Source organism: Monodon monoceros, unplaced genomic scaffold, assembly GCF_005190385.1.
Source record: "Monodon monoceros isolate NGI ecotype Baffin Bay Population unplaced genomic scaffold, NGI_Narwhal_1 Super_Scaffold_11, whole genome shotgun sequence".
Taxonomy (NCBI): Eukaryota; Metazoa; Chordata; class Mammalia; order Artiodactyla; family Monodontidae; genus Monodon; species Monodon monoceros.
The window spans coordinates 80,223,681-80,251,102 of NW_021703767.1; the positions used below are offsets into that span (position 1 = coordinate 80,223,681).

At 43.1% G+C, this 27,422-nt stretch overlaps 1 protein-coding gene across 1 annotated transcript in view; it reads right to left on the reverse strand.

Moving 5' to 3' along the window:
• Positions 1–27,422, reverse strand: part of ST6GAL1 (ST6 beta-galactoside alpha-2,6-sialyltransferase 1) — a 140,236-nt gene that overhangs the window by 14,338 nt on the left and 98,476 nt on the right. Inside the window, exons 4-5 of the mRNA XM_029213987.1 lie at positions 18,527–19,148; positions 11,390–11,487 (exon numbers count right to left, since the gene is read on the reverse strand). Of these exons, the coding sequence (XP_029069820.1) occupies positions 11,390–11,487; positions 18,527–19,109 (681 nt within the window). The 5' untranslated portion in view covers positions 19,110–19,148. The remainder of the gene's footprint in view (positions 1–11,389; positions 11,488–18,526; positions 19,149–27,422) is intronic.

Consider the following 27,422-nt stretch of genomic DNA (forward strand, 5'->3'; position numbering starts at 1 on the left):
GCTTGCAGATGGCTGCTTTCTCCCTGTGTCCTCACATGGTAAAAAAGAGAGCAAGCTCTAGTCTCTCTCCTTTTTTTTTTTTTATGAGGACAGCAATCCCATCATGGAAGCCCCTCCCTCAACACCTCTTCTATACCTAATTATTTCCCATATGCCCCGTCTCCAAATACCATCACATTGGGGGTTAGAACTTCAACATATGAATTTGGGGGAGAAACATTCAGTCCATAACGTTCTACCCCTGTATCCCTCCAAATCATGTCCTTCTCACATACAAAACACATTAATTCTACCCCAACATCCCCAAAAGTTTTAACTCATTCCAGTATCAACTCTAAAGGCTGAAGTCCAAAGTCTTATCTAAATATTATCTAAACCAGAAGAGAGCAAAATGATTCAACCTGAAGTAAAACTCTTTTTCGGCTGTGAACCTGTGAAACTGGATAAATTATGTGCTTCCTAAATACAGTGGTGGAACAGGCATAGAGTAGAGATTCTCATTCCAAAAGGGAGAAATTAGAAGGAAGAAAGAAGTGACAGGTTCCAAGAAAGTCTAAGCCTAGCAAAGTACATACCATTAGATCTTAAGGCTTGAGAATAATCCTCTCTGGTTTGATGCTCTGCCTTATAGACGTGGCGGGGGGCATCAGTCCCACCTGTGTGGCTCTGCTGGGTAGGAGTCACTCCCCCAAGGCCCTGGGCAGCTGCCATATGGCCTACTGAGGTCAAGGCAGTGCCCTGCCCCCTTTGAAACCAAGGAGGCAGCCCTGATGGTCTCTGAATCACCATTGGGTTCATTCTTCCCTTGTCTTGAGGAATGGTATATGTTTGCGGGCAAAGAGCTCTATAGTTTGGTCCTGTAGGATCTAAGTCTGACAGCCTGCCTTCATTTTGTCCTGTATCCACACTCGTTCAGTTCACACTAGCAGTGTTTCTGCTGGGGTGGCTGATTAGGTCTGTGGTTCACTCCCACACTGACCTTTTTATCAAATGCTTGTTGGGCCATCCTCTTACTGTTTTTTTCAGAACAAGCTTTCTCATTTTTTGCAATATAGATAAGCTGAGAATTTTCCAAATCTTTAAGTTGTTTCCTTTTTGCTAAACAATTCCTTCTTCATTTCTCTCCTCTCACATTTTACTAAAAGCAGTCATGAGGAACCAAGCCACTCCTTCAGTGCTTTCCCTAAGGCAATTTCTAAAAATTGCCTCAGCTAAATATCCAGTTTCTTCACTCACAAGTTCTACCTTCCACAAAACATTAGAACACAGTTCAGCCAAGTCCTTTGCCACTTTATAACAAGGATCACTTGTTCTCCACTGGTCAATAACATGTTCCTCGTGTTATTTCCATCTGAGAGACCACACCAGAATGGCCTTTATCATCCATATTTCTGCCAACGTTCTGTTCATGATTATTTGTCTTCTCTAAAAAGAGGCGTTCTCGGGCTTCCCTGGTGGCGCAGTGGTTGAGAGTCCGCCTGCCGATGCAGGGGACACGAGTTCGTGCCCCGGTCCGGGAAGATCCCACATGCTGTGGAGCAGCTGGGCCCGTGAGCCATGGCCGCTGAGCCTGCGCGTCCGGAGCCTGTGCTCCACAACAGGAGAGGTCACGGCAGTGACAGGCCGCGTACCGCAAAAAAAAAAAAAAAGGCGTTCTCTCCAGCTCTCCTCTTTTCCTTCTGAGTCCTCACCAGAATTTCCCTCTGTCTGTATTTCTAGCGTGCCCTTCAGAACTCCTCCAGCTTCTACCAGTTTCCCAGTTCCAAAGCCACTTGCACACTTTCAGGTATTTGTTACAGCAGCACTCTGTTTCTCGGCACCAAAAAATCATAGTCTGCTCAGGTTGCGATAACAAAATACCATAGACTGGGTGGCTTAAACAACAGATATTTATTTCTCATAGTTCTGGAGGCTGGGAAGTCCAAGGTCAAGGTGCCAGCAGATTTGGTTCCTGGCGAGGGCTTGCAGATGGCCACCTGGCTTGCAGATGGCCACCTTCTCACTGTGTCCTTACATGGCGGAGAGAGAGCGAGCTCTGGTCCCTCTTCCTCCTCTTATAAGGATCCTAATCCCTTCATCATGGGGGCGCCACCTTCAGGACCTCATCTAAGCATAATTCTCTCCCAAAAGCCCCACCTCCCTCCAAATACTATCATATTGGATAGTTAAGGCTTCAACATACAAATTTGTGGGAGAGCTGTAAACTTTCGGTCTGTAACAAATATTTAGGGCTTGATGTCTGCAATGTATACAACTTACTCTCAAATGAAAAAAAATATTATGAAAGATGGATAGACCAGATGATATAGCAATGGGGTAAAATGAAAAAATAAGTGAATCTGGATAAATGGTATATAGGCATTCCTTGTATTTGTCATATTATTGCAACTTTTCTGGAAGTTTTCAAGTATTTTCAAATAAAAAGTTTAAAAAAACGAGGAAGTTTGGAGGCAATCCACTGAGTAAGCAGAAGGTTCTTTGGACTATACTTCATTCAACAAATATTTCTTGCACATCTACTACGTAATGGGCACTATCCTGGGCACTTGGGCATTGGGCATCAATGAACAAAACAGGCCCAAAATGCCTCCTCTCATAGTGGGAGAGCTAGGCGATAAATGAGATGGATAAATTATATGATGGGAGTGAGAAAACATGGACTTAGAACGTGTCACCAGAGAGCCAGGAAAGAGCCCTGGACAGGCCATTAGGAAGGCTTCAGCCTACGTGGGCCTGCCATTGTCCTCTGTGCAACTGTACAGCTCACCTTCTCCTCTCAGGCCTCAGTTATCTCATTTGTAAAATGAAACAATCAGGCAAGACCCTGGGCTTCACAAGGGCCGGGAGCATGTCTGTTTCTGTTTTGCTGCTGTTGTTAGCAGCTGAGTTCTAGCCCTGTTCACAAAGTCTGGCATGGAGCAGGTGATCAGTAATTCATTCTGAAATGAATGAATGGCTAGTTGATCTCCGAAGTCCTTTTTGGCTCTGGGATTTCCAATACCATTTGGATCACCTTAAAGGATGTCATGTCACTTCAGACATCACATCTCATTCCACAGATATTAGAAGGATAATGAGGAAATATTAGGAACAACTTTATGCTAACAAAGTCGATAATGTAGAAGAAATGAACAAATTTCTTGAAAGATACAGACTAACAAAGCTCGGGAAGAAGAAACAAGTGACATGAATAACCCTGTGTCTATTAAAGAAGTTGAATTTGTAGCTAAAAACCTTCCCACAAGGTAAATTCTAGGCCCAGATGACTTTACTGGTGAACTCTACCAAACACTCAGGAGAAAAGTAATACCAGTTCTACACAAACCCTTCCAGAAAATTTTACACGAACAATTCCCAGCTCACTCTACAATGACAGCATTACTCTGATATCAAAAATACAGACAGACATAACAAGAAAGGAAAATTACAAACCTATATCCCTCATGAACATAGATGCAAAAATTCCTAGCAAATGACCTCAAAGTGTAGACATTTGATGATTGAGTGAGATTCTGATGTAAGCACTGGTTGTCCGTGGTGACTGAGCTGAAATGTGGTGTGAGGTCAGATAGCAGGTTATTTTAAAGATAGCTGTCTTCCACAAATTAAATATAGGTTTTGAATGTTCCCTTCAAGATTCAGTAGTGCCCTCACAGAAAGAACTCCATGCCAAAGAACTCCAGGCCGGGGGTATCGGCCCCACACTGGAGTACACCCTGCTTTTTTTTTCATTGCAGCAAGAACACTTAACATGAGATCTACCCCCTTAACAAATTTTTAAGTGCAAAATATAGTACTGTTAACTATCGCCACAAGGTAGAGCAGATCTCTAAGAACTTATTTATCTTGCACAATTGAAACTATACCCATTGAATAGCAGCTCCCCATCTGTCCCTCACCCCAGCCCCTGGCCACCACCATTCAACAATCTGCTTCTATAGAATATTACTCAGCATCAAAAAAGAAGGAAATTCTACCAAATATGACAAATATGGATGAACCTGGAGGACATTATACTGAGTGAAGTAAACCAGACACAGAGGACAAATACTGCACGATTCCACTTACATGAGGTATCTAAAATAGTCAAACTCATGCAAAAAGAATATACTCTGCTTCTGCACTGCACCTTTACTGGCTTTGTGTGTGTGTATGTTGGGGAGTGGGGTGTGTCTTCTTCTCTTCAACTAAACGGAAGCACTTATGAGGAGGAGAGCGTTGCATTCTCCTGCTCTTCCCCCATACTAGGCAGGGTCTCAAGGGAGCCTATTCGATTGACTGAATGGAATCTAGGTAGCTGGCTGCACACCAGATGGATGGGCTACACAGGGAAGAGAAGACCAAGGGCAGCTCTGGCACGTTGAAAGCCACTTACGACCCAGAGGTTTGGAGTAAGAAGGCACCCTGTGTCCAGTATCATCAAGTCGAGCCCCTTCTCTGTTTCTGAAAAATATCAGCGACCTAGAAGAGCTTAAAGAAAGCTCAGGGGAGTTAATGTACCTCCGGCAAACAAACCTAGATCCAAATCCACCTCTACTGCTTAGTTTCTGTGCTACCCTGAGCAACTCACTTCAACTCTTTGAACCTTAGTGTGTTTATCTAAAATGGTGTTTTGTGGCCACACCTCACAGAGTTGTCATGAAATGTGATAAGACAGGTATGGCCCTTAGACAACAGAAGTATTTAGTAAGTGGCATCAGCTAATATCTCAAGATAAGCCCCATTAAGTGATCTGGCAATGCCCTGGGTGAAGTCCAGTCCACGTATCACTATGCACAGGGTGTAGGTTTTCTCTTCCCAAACCTGTACAAGAGCTTCTAAGGAAGCCACTGGGCCCAGCAGGGGCTCAGCTGAGTCTCACGAAACCTTTACACTTAGAGTCACAATTGAAATTGTTTAAAGACCCACATTTAGCTCTATGTGGTTTCCCTATGGAATCTCATAACAACACCTGGCACATACATGCCTGCGTACAGCTGCTGAAACTTCACGGTATGACACCGTTCTCTTTAAAAAGCCATCTTCTCAATTAGAAACCACCTCTTTGTTTTCCATGGCTTTGTCACAGGCCAGATGCACAAAAGGCTGTCCTCTGCATGTGAGGAGGCTGGGAGCTAAACAAACAAAACCGGGCCCAGCTGCCGTCCAGAGGAGCTCTCCCTCTGGGAAGAAAATGAGCTGCTCAAAGGCACAATTTACCAAACCCACAGCTATTCCCCCAGGAACTTTGGGGTGCCAGGTGCTGTCTGGGTGCGATGGTGGGGACTCAGTTTGCCCAGAAACAGACACAAAACAGCTGGGATAACCAACTGGGACAAAAGATAGAGGAGACAGACTGCCAGCTTCCTAGGATACCAATATGAGAAAGGGCCATAATAGAAGGGCATCAGTCACATGTCAGTATCACAAGGAGCAAGGTCACGCGGCTGCCCGTGACCAGTGTTAAAGCAACAGGCTTGATGTTTAGTGCCACTTACAGGAAGAGAGGAAGGAGGGTCAGCGTGCCTGAAGAGGATGGGAAGGGCTTTCTTGAGAGTGGATTGGGCACCCTGGGAAGTCAGCCACCCCCTCTCAGCCCTGGCAAAGGGACCACAGCCATCCAGAAGTGCAGGAAAAAATGCTGTACCTCAGTGGAAAACTATGCATTGTCTGCAGCATTCCCTTCCTCTTTATCAGATTCTAATCCTGTGAGAGCTGTTTTGCAGCGCTTTGTAAGTTGTAGTGAACTACAGACACGCTTATTCAACCTTGCCCAGTAGAGTTTCAGTTAAATTCCCTCTTCCTCCTGCCCACCTCGTGACAAAAAACAGTTGCATTCCTTTATTCAGATTTTGTACTGTTTTGACTTCTCCTCTGAACCGGTTATAACGTCTGCCTGGTTCCCTCCTCATATGAATAAAATAGACACTATCTGTATGATAGTCATGAGCTTACTTTTTCCTGAAAATTATCCTTTAATTTTCTGCCTTCTGCTGGGCACCTCTGAAGCATCCCCAAGCTGGCTGATATCCCTGCTGGGAGCCAAGATGCCCACTTGCCTGGGAAATGGGAGGGCACGGTGACTGCCCAGCAGACACAGGCAGGCCTTCACGCTGCACTAGTGACAAAGGCCACCCTTTACACAGCCTTTGCTTCAGCATGAGGGCCTCTGAGTGACATGCTCCACGCTCAGTAATCTCACTGGATCCTTCAAAGACCCAGCAGGGCAACTTTTCTTATTTCCCTTTACAAATAAGGGAACTGAGGCTCAGAAAGATAAGGCGACTTGCTCAAGTCACTCATGCAGTTAGGTACTGAGGGAGAAATTTGATCAAGGTCTGTCTCTTAATTCCCAGGCAACCTTACCTTGGCTTTATTTTCTTTCATTGAGGTATAGTTGGTGAACAGTATTATATGTTTCAGTCACGATATAGTGACTATGTTTAAAGGTTATACTCCACTTAAAGTTCTTATAAAATAAATTCCCTGTGCTGTACAATATATCCTTGTAGCTTTTTATTTTGTACCTAGTAGTTTTCTACCCCTTAATCCCCTGCCCCTATCTTGCCCCTCCCCACTGGTAACCACTAGTTTGTTCTTTGTATCTGTGAGTCTGTTTTTGTTGTTACATTCATTCACTAGTTTGTTTTATGTTTTAGATTCCACATATAAGGGATATCATACAATATTTATCTTTCTCTGACTTATTTCACTTAGAATAATACCATCCAAGTCCATCCATGTTGTTGCAAATGGCAAAATTTCATTCTTTTTTACGGCTGAGTAATATTCCATTGTGTACATGTACCACATCTTCTTCATCCATTCATCTGTTGATGGACACTTAGGTTTCTTCCATGTCTTGGCTATTGTAAATGGTACTGCAGTGAACATTGGGGTGCATGTGTCTTTTCTCAGCATTGTTTTTGTTTTCTTTGGATATATACCCAGGAGAGCAATTGCTAGAAATTAAAGTTTCAGAATCTTTGAGGATTGAGGGTTAGTTCTTCACTAAACACCTGGAAGAGATGCCCGAGAAGGGAGTAGCCTCCCGAATCCAAGAGAATTTTCAGGCCTCCTCCGTGCTCCCTCTCTTGCTTGCAGCTTCCTGCTGATCTGCAGATCATACCACCCCTGAGCAAACAGAGCTGGATTTCTCTCTGAATCCACGCTCCCCAACCTCGAAGCGGCTAGCATGGCCTGGAGACCCTACTCCATTCCTCTGGTTTACTCTTTCCTCAATGACAATTTCAAACCTTCTTGGCTCAAACCTCCTCTACTGAAACCTCTCTTCCCCTCAGCCTCCCTACGAAAAGCCTCCTTTTCTCTGTACCCTACTTTGCAGAGAAAATTGAAGCCCCATCATCCTTCCACTAGAGACGGCCTCCAGCTACTCCCCTGCATCCTTCTTCCCTTCTGACCACTCCTGACCCCTCCTGACCCCTCCTGCTGGGGTTAATCCTCCACTAGGCTTTGGATCCACCACTCCCACCACTGACTTAATTATCTCCTCTTTTAAGTATATTCAGTTTCTCTGTCAACTGGTTTTCTCCTCATTGACTTAAATTTGTGTGTGTGACAAAATATGTATAACATAAAATGCACTCTTTTAACCATTTTTGAGCGTACAGTTCAGTGGCATTAAGTACATTCATGCTGTTATACAACCATCACCACCATCCATCTCTAGAACTCTTTCATCTTCTTCTGAAACTGAAACTCTAGATCCATTAAACAAGTATTCCTCTTTCCTCTCAGGCCCTGGTAACCACCATTCTACTTCCTGTCTCTAGGAGCTTGACCGCTCCAGGGACCTCATATAAGTGGAATCATATAGTGATTGTCCTTTTGTGACTGTCTTCCCATTGACTTTTTTTTTTTTTTTTGCGGTATGTGGGCGTCTCACTGTTGTGGCCTCTCCCTCTGTGGAGCACAGGCTCCGGACACGCAGGCTCAGCGGCCACGGCTCACGGGCCCAGCCGCTCCGCGGCATGTGGGATCTTCCCGGACTGGGGCACGAACCCGTGTCCCCTGTATCGGCAGGCGGACTCTCAACCACTGCGCCACCAGGGAAGCCCCCCATTGACTTTTAAACATACTCAATTCTCTGCAATCTAAAAAATGAAAAGAACAAAAACTGGCCCTGGAACCCTCAACTCTCTATAGCTATTGCCGTATTTCTCTCTGCCCGTCGGAGCCAGACTTCTTGCAAGAACCCTCCACATTTCCCTCCCTCCCCACTCCTCCACACTCTCCAATCTGGCTTCACCGATCTCCCCAACGGCTGTCGCTGAGGCCAGTGGCGGCCTCCATTTTGCTAAGGAGAGAACGATGCTTTTCGATCTTCATCTAAAATGGCCTCTCAGCAACGTCTGATGGCTCTGATCTCCTTCTCGCTGCTCTCATTCCCCAAACCCCCTGCGTGGATTTTTCCTCTCTCTACACTCCCTCTAGTGCCTCATTTGTCCCACTGTTTCACTGCCACATAGATAGAGACGATTCGCAGACCCTCATCTGCAGCCCAGGCCTCTCCACTGAACTCCAGTCCCGTCTCTATACCTGCCTACTGGACCTCTCTCCACAGACACGTAGAAGGCAGCTCAGATCAACCATAGGCAGAACCACGTTTTTGATCCCTGCCCCCCCTCTCTGACCCTACCCGCCCCTCACAACCCAAAACATCTGCCAGTACTCCTTCCCGTCTCAGTGACTAGCTGGCCAGTTACGCAAGCCGGAAACCCAGGCGCACCTGTGGCCCCCCTCCCTTCACCTCTCACGCCCAACCACACACTGGGTAGCTCTCCAATCCATTCTTTCCTCACAGTCCCCTTCATTTCCACTCTGGCGTAACTGCCAGCATTGCTAGTCCACACGATTGCAAGAGCCCCTAAGTGTGCCTGTCCATCCACCGCACCCACTGCACTGACCAGGTGGAAGCCAGAGGGGTTTACAAAATGCAAGTCTGGCTATGCCTCAGAGAAGAAAACAGGCACCATGGCCTGGCTCCTCCTCACCCTCAGCCTCGTCCCTCTCTACATCCCCACCACCCAGACTCACCTCTTCCCGGGTCCTGGTGCGTCCCAGCTCCCTTCCACACAGGCCTCACCCACGCTGCTGCCTCTTCTCCCACTTCTCGCCGTCTACCCTTACTCCTCGGGCGTGGTGAAGAATCACCTCCTCACTTCTTCCTGACTTCCCTGCCTAGGGAAGATTCCCCTTTATGGGCTCTGGTAGCACCTTAACCCTCTCCTTTGTAGCTGTCTGTTGTAACTTTATATTTGTTTGTATGACTATTGGATGGTATCACGAGAACAGGGCTGAGTCTGTTTCGCTCACCAACGTACCCCCCACACCCACCTCAGTTCCGCACACATAAATATCAGAGCAGGTAACACTTATGCATAAGTGCCGGCCGCTAAATGCTTTGCGTGGATCTTCTCACTTATTCCTCACAGCAACCCTGTGAGGAGGTACTGTTATTCTCCCCTCTCCCCTCTTTACAGAGGCATAAGGAGCTTAGGCGTGATCGTTTAGCTAAGAGAGGCAGAGCTGGTTTTGACGGCAGTCAGGCTAGCTGCAGTCTCTGTCCAGCACTGCGCTCTGCGCAGCACCGTCCCTGTTTGTGTTAGGAAGCAAGGGTAAGTAAACCTTTCTCCTGGGTATTTAGGTACCATCTTATACAGAAGCAGAAGTTAGGCATTAGCATTCCCTGGGGAGCCCTCCAGCTCCAGGTTTCTGTGACTGTGGCACAAGAAGGGACAGGAGAAAAAGAAGGGAAAGCTCGTCCCAACCCCTCTGCCTGATCTTCTAGACTTGCCAGAGTCTGAGCAGCCATGAAGCTCCAGCCTCACCTCCCTCTGTGGTGCAACACGAATCCAGACCCCATCCCCACCCTGCCAGGGCTGTTTGAGAGCCCCCTCGTCTCCTGTGCAGCTCTGTCCTGCCAATCCCACTGTTTGGATGCCTTCCTAGTACTGTTTCTCTAGATCCTGCCCATCTCTCAAAGCCTAGCTCAAGTGCCACTTGCTCCAGAGACTCTCTTGCCGACGAATCTATTTCTTTTAACCTGCCCTCTTATAGCTTATCATAAAAGTAATGTAAAAACCCCAAACATAAGGTTGAACAGAAACAGGTATTAGAAGCACAGAGAGGCTGCTGGAGGATGTTACAATGTTAGAAAGTGACAACGTCATCATCATTCAAATAATAATAGAAGCATCAGAAGAAGAATCGAAAACAAGATGGTGGCCTCTTGCAAAGGAGTTAAGTCCCATCATAAAAAGGTTCCTAGGACTGTGGGCCTCAGATGGAAAGCAGGCCATGCAGGAAGCAGCTTCTGCCCAGGTGGTGAGTTCCTGAAGGTCAGGCAGTGAAGAGATTGCTGAGAGAAACAGGGAAGTGGAGGCCTGGCAGAGGGGAGGAGAAATGCATATTCTGCTGGGACGGTGCTGAAAGGGCACTTAGGGTCACCTCCAGGATCCAATCCACACCCACGAGCCCTAGAAAGTGTACAGAGTCTAAACACTGACATAAAACCCCCCGAGGCTTACACGTATACTCAGAAAAAAGACAAACATTGGTGGTCGGGAGTGAGGTGAATGGGTTTATAGCCCTATCGTGCTATTTTTGATATATGTGCAATCCAGTTTTTTCCACTAATTCAATCCATTAGCAGAACTTTGTGGCGAGAGTACTTCTCAAGTTCCCATTAGTGTAGAGAAATCAGCATATGCTACCTGGAAATACTTCAGGAAATGAATAGTCTAGGGGGATTCATGAGTTAATACCTGAATTGTAATGCTGTATTACACATAAATTACACTGTGATGCTGTCTTATAATACCTGGATAAGGTTCTACAGCATATAAAGCACACCCACGTTCATTGCTTTATTTACTTTTCACGACAGTCCTCTCTCTCCCTGGATATCCTCTGTTGTCCCTTGGGCAACACTCTGGATGTGACCTGCGGCCACAGGGACAGCAGAACTCGGTTTTCTCTGGACACTGGACACCTCCAGTAATGCAGACTAATGCCACAGGGGCTTTCCCATGACCACAGTACCAGGCTGGATCATGGAATCACTGTCTTCTCTTTCTCCATGAGGAATCCGGGACGCAGGAAGGGCAAGGGACTTAATTAAGCCGGTGGCTTTGATGTGCTCCTAGTAAATACATTCTACTTCAGAGCCCATGGATTTTCTCGTGTATTCCTCACAACAACCCTGTGAGGAAGAGGCATGAGTAACTTAGGCATGATCTTTTAGCTAAGAGAGGCAAAGCTGGTTTTGATGGCAGGCAAGCTAACTGCAGAGTCTCTGTACTGACCACCACACTCTGCTCAGCACCGTCCATGACTGTGTTAGGAAGGGAACGTCTCTCACTCTACTTCTGCACAGAAGAAATTTTACCTGAGAGTTCATCAGGCGAATGGTGGTTCTCGTGCCCACATCTTGTTGGAAGTTGGCTGTGGGTGCCCCATTAAACCTCAGGACTGCATCGTGATCATCTATAAACCACAAGGAAACAGAACACATCAGCAGTGATGACGATGTGAGCGTCAGCAATATGCAGAGAGCAGTCTGGAGGGAGAGAGGGCAGGAGGAAGGGGGCGGCAAGAGAATAATACATCCTAATCTTTATCTCATCCTGGTACACAGGGGACAATGATCATATTTGTACAGTGCGATCAGGTCAAGTTCACAGACGGAGGCGGCCGACTCTCTGCCCAACCACTGCGAAGGCTAAAGAGGTCCGTAGGGTGGTGTTCCCGAAATCCACTCGATGATGCCAGTGTGCCCGGGCACAGGGACGACGTGGCCAGGGCCAGTGCACTACTCATAGTGGAATCACTGTTCCAGTTACCAAAGGAGCAAATCAGATTCTCTCGGTATTACCAGTAGGTCATACTTCTATCCCTGTCAGAAAAATGAAGATCCTACCATAAGCTTGGTCTAACCCACAAGTGCAAAGTACCCCATGGCATTCTGAAAAGCTTGCAGGGCACAGCAAATGAAAGAGGTTCACTATGGCATCCAAGACAGCTCCTGAAGTGTCCCATTTAGGAACATGAGCCCCAGGAAGGGTCACAAACCTGGTTGGTGGCAGAGGTGGAAAAGAGGTCATAGAGCTAAACTGAACCCCATATTTTCTATTAAAAATTTAAAAAGCGCTTTGTCAAAAATAATGTCTTAAATCCAGCCAAGATCAAACAGACCATCTTTTTAAAGATCTACTCACTCCCCAGCTCTGGTTCTCTGTCCTTCTAGCTGTTTAAGCAGGGTTTGGAAGACTTGGAGAAGATTCTCTGCCTGGCAATGACCAATCTGATGGGGAGGGAACTGATGACTTCTAAGATCCATCCTAACCCTGAGCCTCTGTGATCCTGTGAGAGCTCATCTCAAGCTTATTTGATCAAACAAACTTCGGTTCACCACTGAAATCTGCACCAGATTTGGAGGTCAGCCCAAACCTCTGTTGTTCTGTTTCTCTCTGTGCGGGTTTATTTTGGGTGGTTCTTCATGCACAAAGGTGGCATCAGGAGAAGAGGGGTAGGAGTGGATTTTGGCTCAATGTAAGAGGACCTAACGGAAAATACCCACAGAATTAAGGGAAGAAGGCCTCCCTCTTTATTTCAATTCTAACGTCTATACCAAACCTCAGGAATCTAGACATCTCATTCACAAAAACAACCCTATCCTCAATCCCAGGACAAAATTTTTATCAAAATCGTTTAAAAGTTACATGAGATGCCCATAGTCCAAACATTATCAGATAACAGGACAGGCACACAGAACTGCAAATCGAGCAGGAAGTTTATCTTTACACAACTCAGATTGCAACAAGTTTTGTCAGAATCAGTCACTGATTTCAAAAGTGACCAGCAGTAACCACACTAGAAATGTTGATTTATCAGAAACTCCACTTGGTCAATTTTCCCATTTCACAGGTGAATAAACCTGAGAGTCCCAGCAGACAAGAATGACAAGCTCAAATGGAGTCATTGAGAGTCGAAATAAAAGGACTATTTACAAAGTTGTAGGTCGAGTTTAACAAGGTAGAGATGGACAAGGGAAGGGACCATACCCCAGGCTTGGCCACAGCAGGGAACCAATCCCACCCCTACACCTAAGGCAGCAGGAGGAGCAGAGACCCCCCCCCGCCCCAGGAAGCCCACCTGGTGGGAATTGCGAAGGGAATCATTACCCCAGCCTCTCCTCCTCCCCTCTGACTTCTAGGCCTGGAGCGAAAAGGGGAGTCACAGACAGGGCTGCCTGAAAGGGGCTGAAACTTACAGTCAAAGGAGAGAAGGAGCCTGTGGTTACAGGTTCCTTCTGCAAGGGCGGGGAGGAGGGGGACAGACACCCTGGCCTCACTCTCCTTCTTCTTCTCAGTTTTGTACCAGCGTTACTACTGTCCAGTCCCAAATCAAAGCCAGAGAGCAAGGACATCCAGTTGACACAGTCCAAATTTCTATTTCCCCAGGCAGAGTCATAGGAAAGCATGGAGAGTGAATTTGCGGGGGACAGATGGAGAACGCCCAGCACAGGTGGCTTGAGATAGGTCCTTGGTGTTGACCATGAGAAAGGAGAATGCTTTTATTCCTTCAATAAATACTGATAAAGCTCGTACTCTCTGCCAGACACAGTTCTAGGTGCTGGAGACAATGGTTGTGAGCATGAAATCAAGGTCCTTGCCCTTAGAGACCTCAAGATCTACTGCAGGGAGGCAGACAATAGATAAGCACAACAACCCACATTCGAGATAATTACAGATTGTGATTAACACTATGGCACAAAATAATAACCTATAATGGAAAAGAATCTGAAAAAGAATACACACACACACACACACACACACACACATATATATACACACACGTATAACTGAATCACTTTGCTGTACATCTGAAACATTGTAAATCAACTATACTTCCATAAAAAAATAAAAATTAACAAAAAATACTATGACACGAATAAACTGAGCTGTGTAACAGAGACCCCGAGGGAATCTCCTTTAGATAGAGGGATTGTTCAGGGACTGCGTCTGAGCTGAGAACCACAGGGCATGGGAAGGGCCCAGGAAAGTAAATTCCAGCCAAAGGACACAGCAGTGTCAAGACCCCAAGGAGGGTAAGGACTTGGCTGGGGACAAGTGAGTGAGGGAAAGAAAAAATAAAAAGTGCAATGAAAGAGGTTGGCGGGAAGCAGATCATGCAGGCTGTGGAGGCCAGGTATGAAGTTTGGATTTTATTCTAAGATTTTTAAATCAAAGAAGAGAACTTTAAAACAGACCACTAAATTTGAGCTTATAAAAAAAGGGATCAGATCCTTGTTTGCCGAACTGTCCTTTGCTGTTGCTACTGAAAACTAAGACTTTCAACCTCAAATAGGTCTCCAGGAAATCCCTAGGAAAAATCCACAGCTACTGGGATCCCAGAAAACAAGCCTTGAAGGGGGAAGGCTGTAGAAAACAGGGGCCTCCACTTCTCTGTAACTTAGAATTAGCAGAAAAAGATGCAAATTAGAAAAGGAAGAAATAAATGCACCACGATATGCACATGATATAACTGCATGCCTAGAAAATTCAATAGAATCAGCTTGTTAGTAAATTCATAAATACATCAAAATCTACTGTGTCCAGGTATAAGAACTCTAAATAGCTAGAAATTGTGGTGAAAGAAATTTTATCATTATTTGGACCAAACGTTTCTTATATTTTCCAGTCAGCTTAATGAATCACATAACCATGTATGGAAGACTACATTCTGATTCTGGTCAGGAAAACTAGATATGATACAGATCAGGTTTGACAAACTATGGCCCACAGGCCAAATCTGACCTGCCTTGTTTTTGTAAATAAAGTTTTATTGGAACTTAGCCAGGTACATTCATTTATTACTGTCTAGGGTCGATTTTACACTAAAATAGCAGAGTCATTGTAAGAGACACTGTATGTCCTCAAAAGAAAAAATATTTACTATCTGGCCCTTTATAGGAACAGTTTGCTCACCCCTGATATAACCCATCATGCTCTCTGAGCTGCTCAACCCAGTCTTCACTCTGCCCAAGAACTCCATCTACCCCCAGATATGCCCAAATTCCATCCCCCACCCTTGCCTTCCATCATATGGTACATGCTTACTTCTCTTCCAGCCCTTCTCACTGGCCCTTCAGAATTTGTATTTATTTATCTATCTATCTATCTATCTTGTCCCTGTTCTTTCCTTGTCCTTCAAATGTAAACTTTTTTTCTAGGTTTTCTCATCAGTCCTCTTTCCTGGACTACAACTATCACCTTGATACAAGTGACTCCTAAATCTGATCTCCCACCTTGACACTTTTTCCTGGAAGAAAATACCCAACTGCATCTATGAAGGGAAATCCACAAACACTTCAGACTCAGCACATCCAAGATGGAACCTGTCCTCCTCCAGGAGCATGCTCCCCTGTGATACAACATAGCCTGCTCCCAAGCCAGAGACCCTGGCTCCTGCCTCTCACTCGAGGTCATTTCTAGTTAGAACCAAGTTCTGTCTCTTCTACCTCATGATGCCTCTCATGTCAGACCATTTCAACCCACCTCCACTACCACTGTTCAACAGGCCTGGCGCTTCTCACTTGGATATGACGATAGTCCCTAACAGCAGAGAGGCTATACAGCAGTCCCCATGGAGAAGGGGACTCAGAGAAATGAGAAATCTCTCCAAAACACACATGATCCCATCACTCGCTTGCTCAAACACCTTCTAGGGCTCTTCGTGGCTTAAAGAATGAAATCCAAAGTCCTTAAGACCATCAACGTTCTCTAAGAACTTACCCCCGGCTACCTTTCTGACCTCATTGCTCAGCCCTCTTCACCTTGTGGGGCCCTACGGCCCAGGCAAACAGGATTATCTGTGATGCTTAAACATACTCTGCACGTTTTTCCATGCAGCCTCTGCTTCTTGCTTTTGGCTTAGTTCAGAACGCTCTTCTCCTCTCTTCCAGGGGAGCAAGTCAGGGAGAGTATCAAGGGATTATTTTAACCTGGAAAGGGATTCATTCATTATTATAAAGCTACAATCACCATGAGGCGCAAGAGCAAAGATGAGGCTAAGTGTGGGCCCCTTGGACTCAAACACCCCGGTTTCAAGTCCCAGTCTACCGTTAACCAGCTGCGTAACCTCTCTGAGTGTCTGCACTTAGCTCCTGAGTAAAATGGGAGCAATAATCGTACCTACCGCGTGGGATTACTGGGAGGATTAAAAGATCAAGGCTTGTTATGCACACAGCAGGTACACCATACATGTTACTGCTATTAATTCTAATATTTTTAAAATGTGCTACTGCTTGAAATGAATAGTCAAACAAACCTAAGATACTTTACATGTATGCGTATCAAAAACAATTGAAAATGACTGTGCCCACCATTGGCTGGTTTGTGGGGCTGCCGGAGACACAACACATTGTTACAGTCCCTCTGGTAAACAATTTTGTAATGGACCAAAAAAAAGAGCCATAAAACATATCTTACTTTGGTCTTCTACCGCCACTCCTGAGGATATTTCCCCTTTGGAGGGCAGTAGTAGTCACTTAAGTTGTCTTCCCCAAAACCTCCTTAGCAGTACTATTTATAAGAGCAAACAGTTTGAAACCATTTGATATGTTCAACAGTTGGGACTAAGCTGGACAAATTCCAGGTGTAGTGGGAAGGCTGGGGCCTGTGGAGCTCAGAGGCCTTTAACAAAGGGACTTTCCTTTCCCTCTCCTCTTTGTATTCTAAGTTCCTCTTTGGTATTGTTGATGAGTCCATGGCTGAATAAAAGAATACATGAATGAATTCCTTAAAATTTTTGTTAGACTAAATGCCCAAAGGAAATAACCCTATAAAAGGCAGAACATTTGAAGCGTAGCATGCAATTTTTGTTAGATCTCAGGACCAAAATCCTTCCATGGAAATACATATTTGAAATTATAACTCCAGTCTATAGAGAAAGGTTATTTTAATTAATGTTTAGTTAAATCCATAAAACTCCAACGTTTTATGGAGTGCATAAAAATAAAGACGATAGTTCCAATTCATGGGAGTATTAAGCTCTGCCTGAAACCGCAGCACGATTCCGGCCAGGCAGAGACTATAATGACTTGGGAAGAAAGAAAGAAATGTAGTTCCATTATGGATGAACAAAAACCAATTACATTTAGTTTCTAGAAAACGAAGTCCAAAAGAAACCAAAAAAGCAAAAGCAGAAGCAGAAGTTGGGGTGGGACTGGTTATCTTGGCAGCTTTTCTTCCAAAGTGCTGCCTATTTGGAGAGTTATGAAATATGATCTCACCACTTCTTCCTGCTCTAGAGAATCCAATTTGCTTCTCCTTTTCTTCTTTTGAGAACCTGTGCTTGGTTTCAGACCATTTTTCCCGGCAGTCAGATGAAGGAAATAAAAAAGGAGACACATGACCTCACCTGCTCCAGTACCTTCCAGAGCCTGACAGAAGAGCTAGGCTTCCTGTGCTTTGCTTTCTTTAGCCTGATTCATTTCGCAGTCAAGGAAAACACATTCTCTCAAAATAAGGGAACTAAGGAGCTTTAGGCAAATCCATAGCTCTGTGTTGTACACATGTTTACAAACCTGGATAAACTTTGTCTTTTATTTGTTTATTTTTACTGAAGTATAGTTGATTTACAATGTCGTGTTCGTTTCAGGTGTACAGCACAGTGATTCAGCGAATCTTTTTCATATTCTTTTCCCTTATAGGTTATTACAAAATATTTAGTGTAGTTCCCTGTGCTATACAGGAGGTCCTTGTTGGTTATCTGTTTTATATATAATAGTGTGTATATGTTAATCCCAAGCTCCTAATTTATCCCTAAATCTTTATTAACTGTGAAGAATTTCAAGAAAAGCAAATTGATATATTCTGACCAGTGATTTTTAACCTTTTTTGGGTCACAACTGAAAGCTATGGACACTCTCTTTGGAAAAATGCAGACTGATTTACACATATACACACATGTTATACACTCCTAATTGGCACATATTTTTGCACATGATTTTAGGGATTCATGGACCTTCCTGAAGTTGGTCCAGAGTCCCCAATTAATTCTTTTCAAAGAGAAAAACTAAAAATTACCCAGGTGGTTGAGGCCAAAAGAGACAATTAGTCGCTAATTAATCAGTAAATTACAGAATTTCAGGACCTGAAGGAAAAGTAGAAATCTATGCTTTAAATATTTTTAAATGTCAATGTAGTGTTTTGCTTATTGGTAGCAGTGGAACTTTCTTTTCAAACAAAATCTTCTGTGGAACACCAATATTTAAGACAGATCAAAATAAAGCCATTCTAGTTGATAAAGGTGCTGGAAGACTGGATCCCCACCCTCTCCACTGCCCCCGTGCCACCTCTAACTCACGAAGGACAGTTGAGTAACACTGATCTGGGCCCGCTCCGCCAGTCCATGGAGCCATACTGGGACTCCTAGTCTCCAGTACTGTCCACGTGCCCAGATGCTCCACGTGAGTGAGCACTGGCTGCTCAGATAACAGTCTTAACACCCCAGAACCCACCTATTTCTTGACCCAGTTGGGAGGACTTCAGAGATCCCGCAGATGAGACGACAGCACACCTGCCCCACGGCCCAGCCTTGGTCCTAATGTTCTCCTTAGGCAGGTAACCCTCCCATTCAGAGGTGTTGAAGGGAAAATCTGTGGCCTCTACCATTGAAACGTTCACGTGGTCCCGAAGGTGGCAAAGCAGGGCCTCTGCACTGAACTTAACACCAGGCCCTGGCCCCTTGTAGGACACTTTGTACTTGTTCATGCTCAGATAATTCTTCCAGATCTTTTGCAGCCTGGGGATAAGGTTTTTGGTGGAGCTGTCCTTGTTCCACACCTGGAAGGTAGCCTCCGGCTTGGCCTTGGGACCACTGAGGGCCTGGCTGCCCCTCTGGGGGTTGTGGGTGCCGCTTGAAGACACAGACTGGGAACCAGACCTCAACACCTGGAATTCCTTGGTTTGCAGTTTAAGGGACTCATAGTAACTCCCTTTCTTCTTTTCCTTCCATACACAGATGATTGCAAACAGGAGAAAGGCCAGCACACAGCAGCTGAACTTTTTCTTCAAGCTGGTGTGAATCATAATGAAAGACATGTTCAAGGAAGCCACGCTGTCCTGAGCAGGAAAACAGGCCTAAAAAAAAAGTGAGACAAGGCAGAAAATGATGTAAAGAATATCTAAAAGTAATGACGGGCTGAGCAATGGCTTTAGAGTGACAAGAATTGAATTCCCGTCCAGGTCTATCTCCCACCAGGTCTGCAACCTTCAGCAAGTCTTAAAAAAAAAAAAAAAACACCCTCAGTTTGGGCTTGAAATGTAGAAAGTAGTGCTCAGACACTCCCGTCTTCCTCTACGAGCTGTGAGCACTTTATGGACTCGCCCACCACTCCTTTGTACTCCCTGAACCTTAGTTTCCTGTTTTCTTGGTCTAGCTCCCTGACTGCTCTCTGAGCTTCTTGAGGTCAGGAATCACATTTTACACATTCGGTTTGTAGGGCCTTACACTATTTGTTCAGGGAAGGGATACATGCTTGAAAAACTAAAAGAAAAAGGCAGAGCAGGCTGAGGGGTCTACATCACAAGAAGCCAAATTCCCTAAAAAGACCCAGCCTCCTTTTAAAATTGCCAGAAAGAGACCTCTTGTCATAGACAGTGTCATAGATTTGTGATGCACCTCTCTGAGGCAGGGGTCCCCAACCCCCGGGCCGAGGACCGCTACTAGGAACCGGCCACACAGCAGGAGGCGAGTGGCGGGCAAGCGAGCGAAACTTCATCTGCTGCTCCCCATTGCTCCCCGTGGCTCGCATTACCACCTGAACCAACCATCCCCCCACACCCCGCCCTCCCCCTCCCATCCATGGAAACATTGTCTTCCACGAAACCGGTCCCTGGTGCCAAAAAGGTCAGGGACCACTGCTCTAAGGGCTCTGGTGCTAGACTCCTGCGTGAGAAGAAAGCCAAGGGTCAGCTTCACAATATAACATTCAGGTTTAGGGAGTTCTGCATGAGTACTAGCAAGTGGCAGGAAACTGACTCACCTCACGGTGGAAGATGGGAACTCCTAATAAAATAGCAGATATGTGACCAATTAAGGAAATGAAAATAAAAATGCATTAAGCACACAAGAGGTTATTTCATTCAATTTCATCATAAACTGGGGGCACTGTGATGTACAACTTCAGTGAGCACTGTGTTTATAATAGTCTAATATGAAGGGCATCTCCTGAGCTGTGCAGAAAGGCCCTGACCATTACCACCCATGAAGGTGCTATAATCCCGATTCTTATACATAAGCCATCTGAGGCTCTGAGAAATTAAGAGAAATGCCTAGGATCACAGAGTTGAGTGAATGGTAGCACTGAGATTCAAATCCAAGTGCACTTGATTCCCTAATCCAAGACTCTTTCACTGTATCATGTACAGAACTGCTGAAAGTTCTGGAAAATGGATTTCACTAAGCAAATAGAGCCTGAACAGGCCCCTTTATATCTGGGTAAAGACCTACTTAGTTTTCCCAGAATTTATTGTGAAACTGAACAGAAAATGGAAGTACTTTGAACTCAAACAATGTCTGTATCTTCTGGAAAACATTAAATTCTTCCCTAAGTATCTAGGTTTATTTACCGTAATGAGTCTAAGCAATCACCCCCAGGGTTTTGCTAACTGATTAGGCATCTATACAACAGTAATTAATACAACATTGTAAATCAACCATACTTCAATTAAAAAAATTCAGGAAAATAAAAATCTGTAGCCCATATCAATGAAGCCTGCTCCTAAGGATATCAGGGATAAGGTGGTAGGAGTACTGAACTGGGTATCACAAAACCTGGCTTCTTGTCCCCATTCTTGGTGACCCTAGGCAAGCCTCTTAACCTCTCTGCACCTAAGTTTCTGTGTAGTAACCATCTCTGCCCTGTCTCATTCACTGAGTGCTGGGAAGACCAAACGAGAATGGTGTTCATGGGCTTTGAACTAGGTAAATGTAAAGGCACAGAAGGTTAGAGCAGCCCCTAGGCATGAGGGCCACGTTGAGGCAAGGTGGGACAGCAAACGATGGTGGAGTGGAGCACTGGCCATGGCTCATCAAGCTGAACTTCGGGTCGTTCATCAAGTATAACTAAAGTATAATTGTAATTGAAGTATAGTGCAGTTATAATATTAGTTACAGGTGTGAAACTTAGTGATTTGATATTTTTATAGATTATGTACCACCATTACAATATTATTGACTATAATCTCTGTGCAGTACATTACATCCCTGTGACTTATTTATTTTATAACTGGTAATTTGTACCTCAAATATCCTTTACCTATTTCTCCCATCCCCTCCACTGCCCTTCCCTCTGGCAATCACTAGATTGTTCTCTGTATCTGTGAGTCCATTTCTGTTTTGTTTGTTTGGTTTTTTAGATTCCACATATAAGTGAAAACATACAGTATTTGTCTTTCTCTGTCTGACTTATTTCACTTAGCAGAATACCCCTTAGGCCCATCCATATCTCAAAATGCAAGGTTTCATTCTTTTTTATGGCTGAGTAATATTCATTGTGTGTGTATATGTATGTATATATCACATATTCTTTATCCATTCACTCAGGATGCTTCCATATCTTGGCAATTGCAAATTATAAATAATTCTTCAGTGAACATTGGAGTGCATAAATCTTTTGAATTAGTGTTTTTGTTTTCTAGGATAAATACCCAGGAGTGGAATTGCTGGATTGTATGGTGGCCCTATTTTTAATTTTTTTAAGAAAACTCCATACTGTTTTCTGTAGTGGATGCACAAATTTATATCCCCACCAACAGTGTACAAGGGTTTCCTTTTCTCCACATCCTTGCCAACACTTATTTCTTGTCCTTTTGATGATAGCCATTCTGACAGGTGTGATGTGCTATCTCTTTGTGGTTTTGATTTGCATTTCCCTGATGATTAGTGATCATGAGCGCTTGTCTTCTTTGTCTGAGATTAACTGACCATATGTGCATGGGTTTATTTCAGTCTCTCAATTCTGTTCCATTGATCTATGTGTCTGATTTTTTTTTTTTTTGGGCCAGTACCATACTGTTTTGATTACTGCAGCTTTGTAGTATAGTTGGAAGTCAGAGAGCCTACCACCTCTAGCTATATTCTTTCTTAAAATTGTTTTGGCTATTTGGGTTCTTTTGTGGTTCAATACAAATTTTAGGATTACTTGTCCTAGATATGTGAAAAATGTCATGGGTATTCTGATAAGGATTACATTGAATCTGTAGATTGCTTTGGGTAGCATGGACATTTTAACAATATTAATTCTCCTGATCCATGAGCAAGCACAGTATATCTTTCCATTTGTTTGTGTTGTCTTCAATTTCTTTTATCAATGTCAAAATTTTCAGAGTATAGGTCTTCATCCTCTTGGTTAAATTTATTCCTAGGTATTTTATTCTTGTGATATGATTGTAAATGGGATTCTTTTCTTGATTTCTCTTTCTGATAATTTATTATTAGTGTATAGAAATGCAAGAAATTTCTGTATATTAATTTTGTAGCCTGCAACTTTACTGAACTCATTGATTAGTTCTAAGTTTTTGGTGGCATCTTTAGGGTTTCCTATACATAAAATCATGTCACCTGCCAATAGTGATAGTTTTACTTCTTTCCCTCCAATTTAGATTCCTTTTATTTCTTTTCCTTTTCTGATTTCAGTGGCTAAGACTTCCAGTACTATGCTGAATAAAGGTGACGAGAGTGGGGATCACAGAGAAAATGCTTTCAGCTTTTCACTGTTGAGTATGATATTAGCTGTGGGTTTGTCATAAATGGCCTTTATCATAATAATAATATTATTATAAATGGGATGTTCCCTCTATACCCACTTTGTTGAGAGTTTTTATCATGAATAGATGTTAAATTTTGTCAAATCCTTTTTTTTCTGCATCTATTGAGATGATCATGTGATTTTTAGCCTTCATTTTGTTCATGTGGTGTATCACATTGATTTGTGGATATTGAACCATCCTTGAATCCCTGGAGTAAATCTCACTAGATCATGATGTATGATTCTTCTAATGTATTGTTAAATTCAGCTTCTAATATTTTGAAGACTTTTGCATCTATGCATCAGGGATATTGGCCTGTAATTTTCTTTTTTTGTAGTGTCTTTTTTAGTTTGTGTATCAGGGTAAAGTTGGCCTCATAGAAGGAGTTTGGAAGTGTTCCCTCCTCTTCTATTTTTTTTTTTTTTTTTTGAATAGTTTGAGAAGGATAGGTATTAACTCTTCTTTAAATGTTTGGTAATTCCCCTGTGAAGCTGTCTGGTCCTGAACTTTTGTTTGTTGGGTTTTTTGTTTGTTTGTTTGATTGATTTCTGATTCAATTTCATTGCTAGAAATTTGAACTGTTCAGATTTTCTATTTCTTCCTGATTCGGTCTTGGAATACTATATGTTTCTAGGAATTTATACATCTCTTATAGGTTGTCCAATTTGTTGGTATATAATTGTTCAAAGTATTCTGATTGTTTGTATTTGTGATATTGGTTGTAACTTGTCTATCATTTCTGATTTTATTCAATTGGGCCCTCTCTCTTTTTTTCTTAATAAGCCTAGCTCAAGTTTTGTCAATTATATTTATCTTTGCAAAGGACAAGCTCTTCATTTCATTGATCATTTCTATGATTTTTTAGTCTCTATTTCATTTATTTTTCCTCTGATCTTTATCATTTCCTTCCTTCTACTAACTTTGAGCTTTGTTTGTTCTTCTTTTTGTGATTCCTCTGGGTGTAAAATTAGGTTGTTTACTTCAGATGTTTCTTATTTCTTGAGGTATGCCTGTATCACTATAAACTTCTCTCTTAGAACTCCTTTTGCTGCATCCCATAGATTTTGGATTATTATGTTTCTATTGACACTCATCTCAAGGTACCTTTTTATTTCTTCTTTGATTTCTTCATTGACCCATTGGTTTTTAGTAGCATGTTGTTCCGTCTTTACATATTTGTGTTTTTCCAGTCTTCTTCCTGCAGTTGATTTCCAGTTTCATACCATTGTTTGAAAAGATGTTTGATATGATTTCAGTCTTCTTAAATTCATTGAAATTTGTTCTGTGGACTAGCATGTAATCTATCCTGGAGAATGTTCCATGTGCACTTTAAAAGAACGTGTATTCTGCTGTTTTGGGATGGAATGTTCTATTGATATCTATTAAGTCCGTTTGGTCTAATGTGTTTTAAGGCCAATGTTTCTTTATTGATTTTCTATCTGGATAATCTATTCATTGATGTAAGTGGGGTATTAAAGCCCCCTACTATTACTGTGTTACTTTCAATTTCTCCCTTTATGTTTACTGATATTTACTTTAAGAATTTAGGTGTTCCTATCTTTACAAATGTTATGTCCTCTTCTTAGACTGACCCCTTTATCATTATGTAATGCCCTTCTATGTCTTTTGTTATAATTTTTGTTTTAAAGTCTATTTTGTCTGATATGAGTATTGTTACCCCAGATTTCTTTCCATTTCCTTTTGCATGGAATATCATTTTCCATCCTTTCATTTTCAGTCTGTTTGTCTTTAGTTCTGAAGTGAGTCTCTTGTAGGCAGCATATATATGTCTTTTTTTTTTTTAATCCATTTGGCTTCCCTATGTTTTTTTTTTTTTTTTTTTGCAGTACACAGGCCTCTCACTGTTGTGGCCTCTCCCGTTGCGGAGTACAGGCTCCGGATGCACAGGCTCAGTGGCCATGGCTCACGGGCCCAGCCGCTCCGCGGCATGTGGGATCTTCCCAGACCGGGGCATGAACCCGCGTCCCCTGCACTGGCAGGTGGACTCTCAACCACTGCGCCACCAGGGGAGCCCCCTATGTCATTTGATTGAGGTATTTAGTCCATTTACATTTAAAGTGATTATTGATAGGTGTGTACTTATTTCCATTGTTACTGTTCCAAGTTGTTTTTCTTCTCTGTTCTTTTCTTCTTCTTTTAGTCTCTTCTCTTGTGGTTTGATGCTTTTCTTTGGTGCTGTTTCTTTTTTTTCCTCTCTTTTTTTTTTCATGTGTGTGTGGTGTGTATGTGTGTGTATCTATTGTAAGTTTTGTTTTATGGTTACCATGAAGTTCACATATATTTATATACAGATAGATACACAGATATAGATTTATTTTAATCTGGTAGTTGTTTAATTTTCAATATATTCTAAAAGCTCTATGTTTTTTACTGTCCAATATTTCATATTTTTGGCATCATATTTTACATCTTTTGTGTATCCCTTAACTATTATTGCAGTTACAGTTGATCTTACAAATTTTGTCTTTTAACCTTTATACTAGATTTTCAAGTAGTTGATCCATTGTCTTTTCTATATATTGCCTTTACCAGTGAGATTTTCTTCCTTCGTATATTTTTTTATTTCTTGCTATAACCTTACTTTTTCACTTAAAGAAGGTGTTCACTTAACATACCTTGTAAGGCCAGTTTAGTGGTGACCTCTTTTAGATTTCTGTTTGTCTCGGAAACTCTTTGTCTCTTCTCCAATTCTGAATGACAACCTTGCTGGATAGAGTATCTTTGGTTGTAGGGTTTTTTCTTTCAGCACTTTACATATATGATGGCACTCCCTTCTAGCCTGCAAAGTTTCTGCTGAAAAATCAGTTGATAGTATTAAGGGGGTTCCCTTGTATGTTACTCTTCGTTTTCCTCTTGCTGCCTTCGAAATTCTGTCTTTAATTTTTCCCTTTTAATTATGACCTCTTGATATGTAACCTATAATGGAATAAAATCTGAAAAAAAATTAACTAAATCACTTTGCTATACACTTGATTTACAATATTGTATTAGTTTCAATTATATTTCAATTAAAATTTTTAAAAAGTAATAAATCTCTATTGCAGTGTGAAAAAAATATATGTTGTGATATGGATCTTTTGGGGTTCATTTTGTTTGGGACTCTCTATGATTCCTGGACCTGGATATCTGTTCTTTCCCCAGGTTAGTAAAGTTTTCAGCCATTATTTCATCAAATATGTTTCTTTTTCCTACCCCTTTTTCCCCCTCTTATCCTTCTGGGACCCCTATAATGCAAATGTTAGTATGCTTGATGTTGCCCCAGAGCTCCAGTAAGCAATTCTCAATTTTTTAAATTCTTTTCTCTTTTTGATGCTCTGATTGGGTGATTTCCACTATTCTGTCTTCCAGGTCACTTACATGTTCTGTGTCACCTAATCTGCTGCTGATTCCCTCTAGTGTATTTTTTTTCATTTCAGTTATTGTATTCTTCATCTGTGACTGGTTATTTTTTATATTTTCTAATTCTTTGTTGAAGTTCTCATATTCCTCTATTCTCCTGAGTTTGGTGAGCATATTTATGACCCTTGCTTTGAACTCTGTATGGTGTATGAGGTAAATTACAATTACTATGTCAGTTTCATTGTTTGTTTGTTTGTTTGTTTTGCTGGGGTTTTATCTTGTTTTTCATTTGGAACATATTACTCTGTCCCCAGGATGCACCAGCGGCCGCCATCTTGGGAAGTGCTGGAACTGCAGGGGCTAGAGTTACAGCCTGGTGTGGGCCAGGACTTCTCCCAGGGTGCACCAGGGGCTGCCACCTCGGTAAATGGGGGACAGCTGGAGGAGCCACGTACAGGCTGAGGGGTAGCCTGGGGTGTGCTGGTGTGGTCTTGGCTGGCTGGCTAGAATGTCAAGTGCTTTTCAATCCACTGCCTCTGCACTGGGACTGGGAGCAAGTAAGTTTGTGCACAAGCTCTTTAAGAGCATAGTCTCAGTTTCCTACAGCCCTCCAGCTTGCCCAGCCATAAGTTTGACTTCTTCCTGGTGCTGGTCCCCAGGGCTGGGGCCCCCAATGTGGGGCTTGAACCGTTTGCTCTTAGGAAGGATCTCCAAGTTTGTGATATCCTCTTCCTCTGTCGGTCACTTGCCAGAGGTGTGGGTCCTGACTGAATCACGTCTCTGCCCCCTCCTACCCATCTTGATGTGTTTTTTCTGTATATCCTTAGTTGTATAAGAGCTATTCTGCTAGTCTTCAGGTCGTTCTCAGAGAAAGTTGTAGTTTTGCTGTGTCTGTGGGAGGAGGTGAGCTCAGGGTCCTCCTACTCCACCATCTTGATCCCACCTCACGGAGACTCTAATTTAAGCACCAAACAGTGCTTCCTACCACCACAGACCTCAGGAACCAGTGACTCTAGGGAGGATGGGTGCTTACCTTGGGCCACCGAAGTTTTGGAAGTGATGAAATGTACACAGAGGGAGAATTCAAACATGAGATCATGAAAGGGGGCAGGCACTTGTTGCATCATCAGAAAACTAAGCAATTCAATTTCCCCAGACACCCAACACAGCTAATCACAGGACACTAAGACAGCTGAGGAAAAACTAGAAAAGAAGGGAAAGTAGCATTTGAGAAGCGCCTAC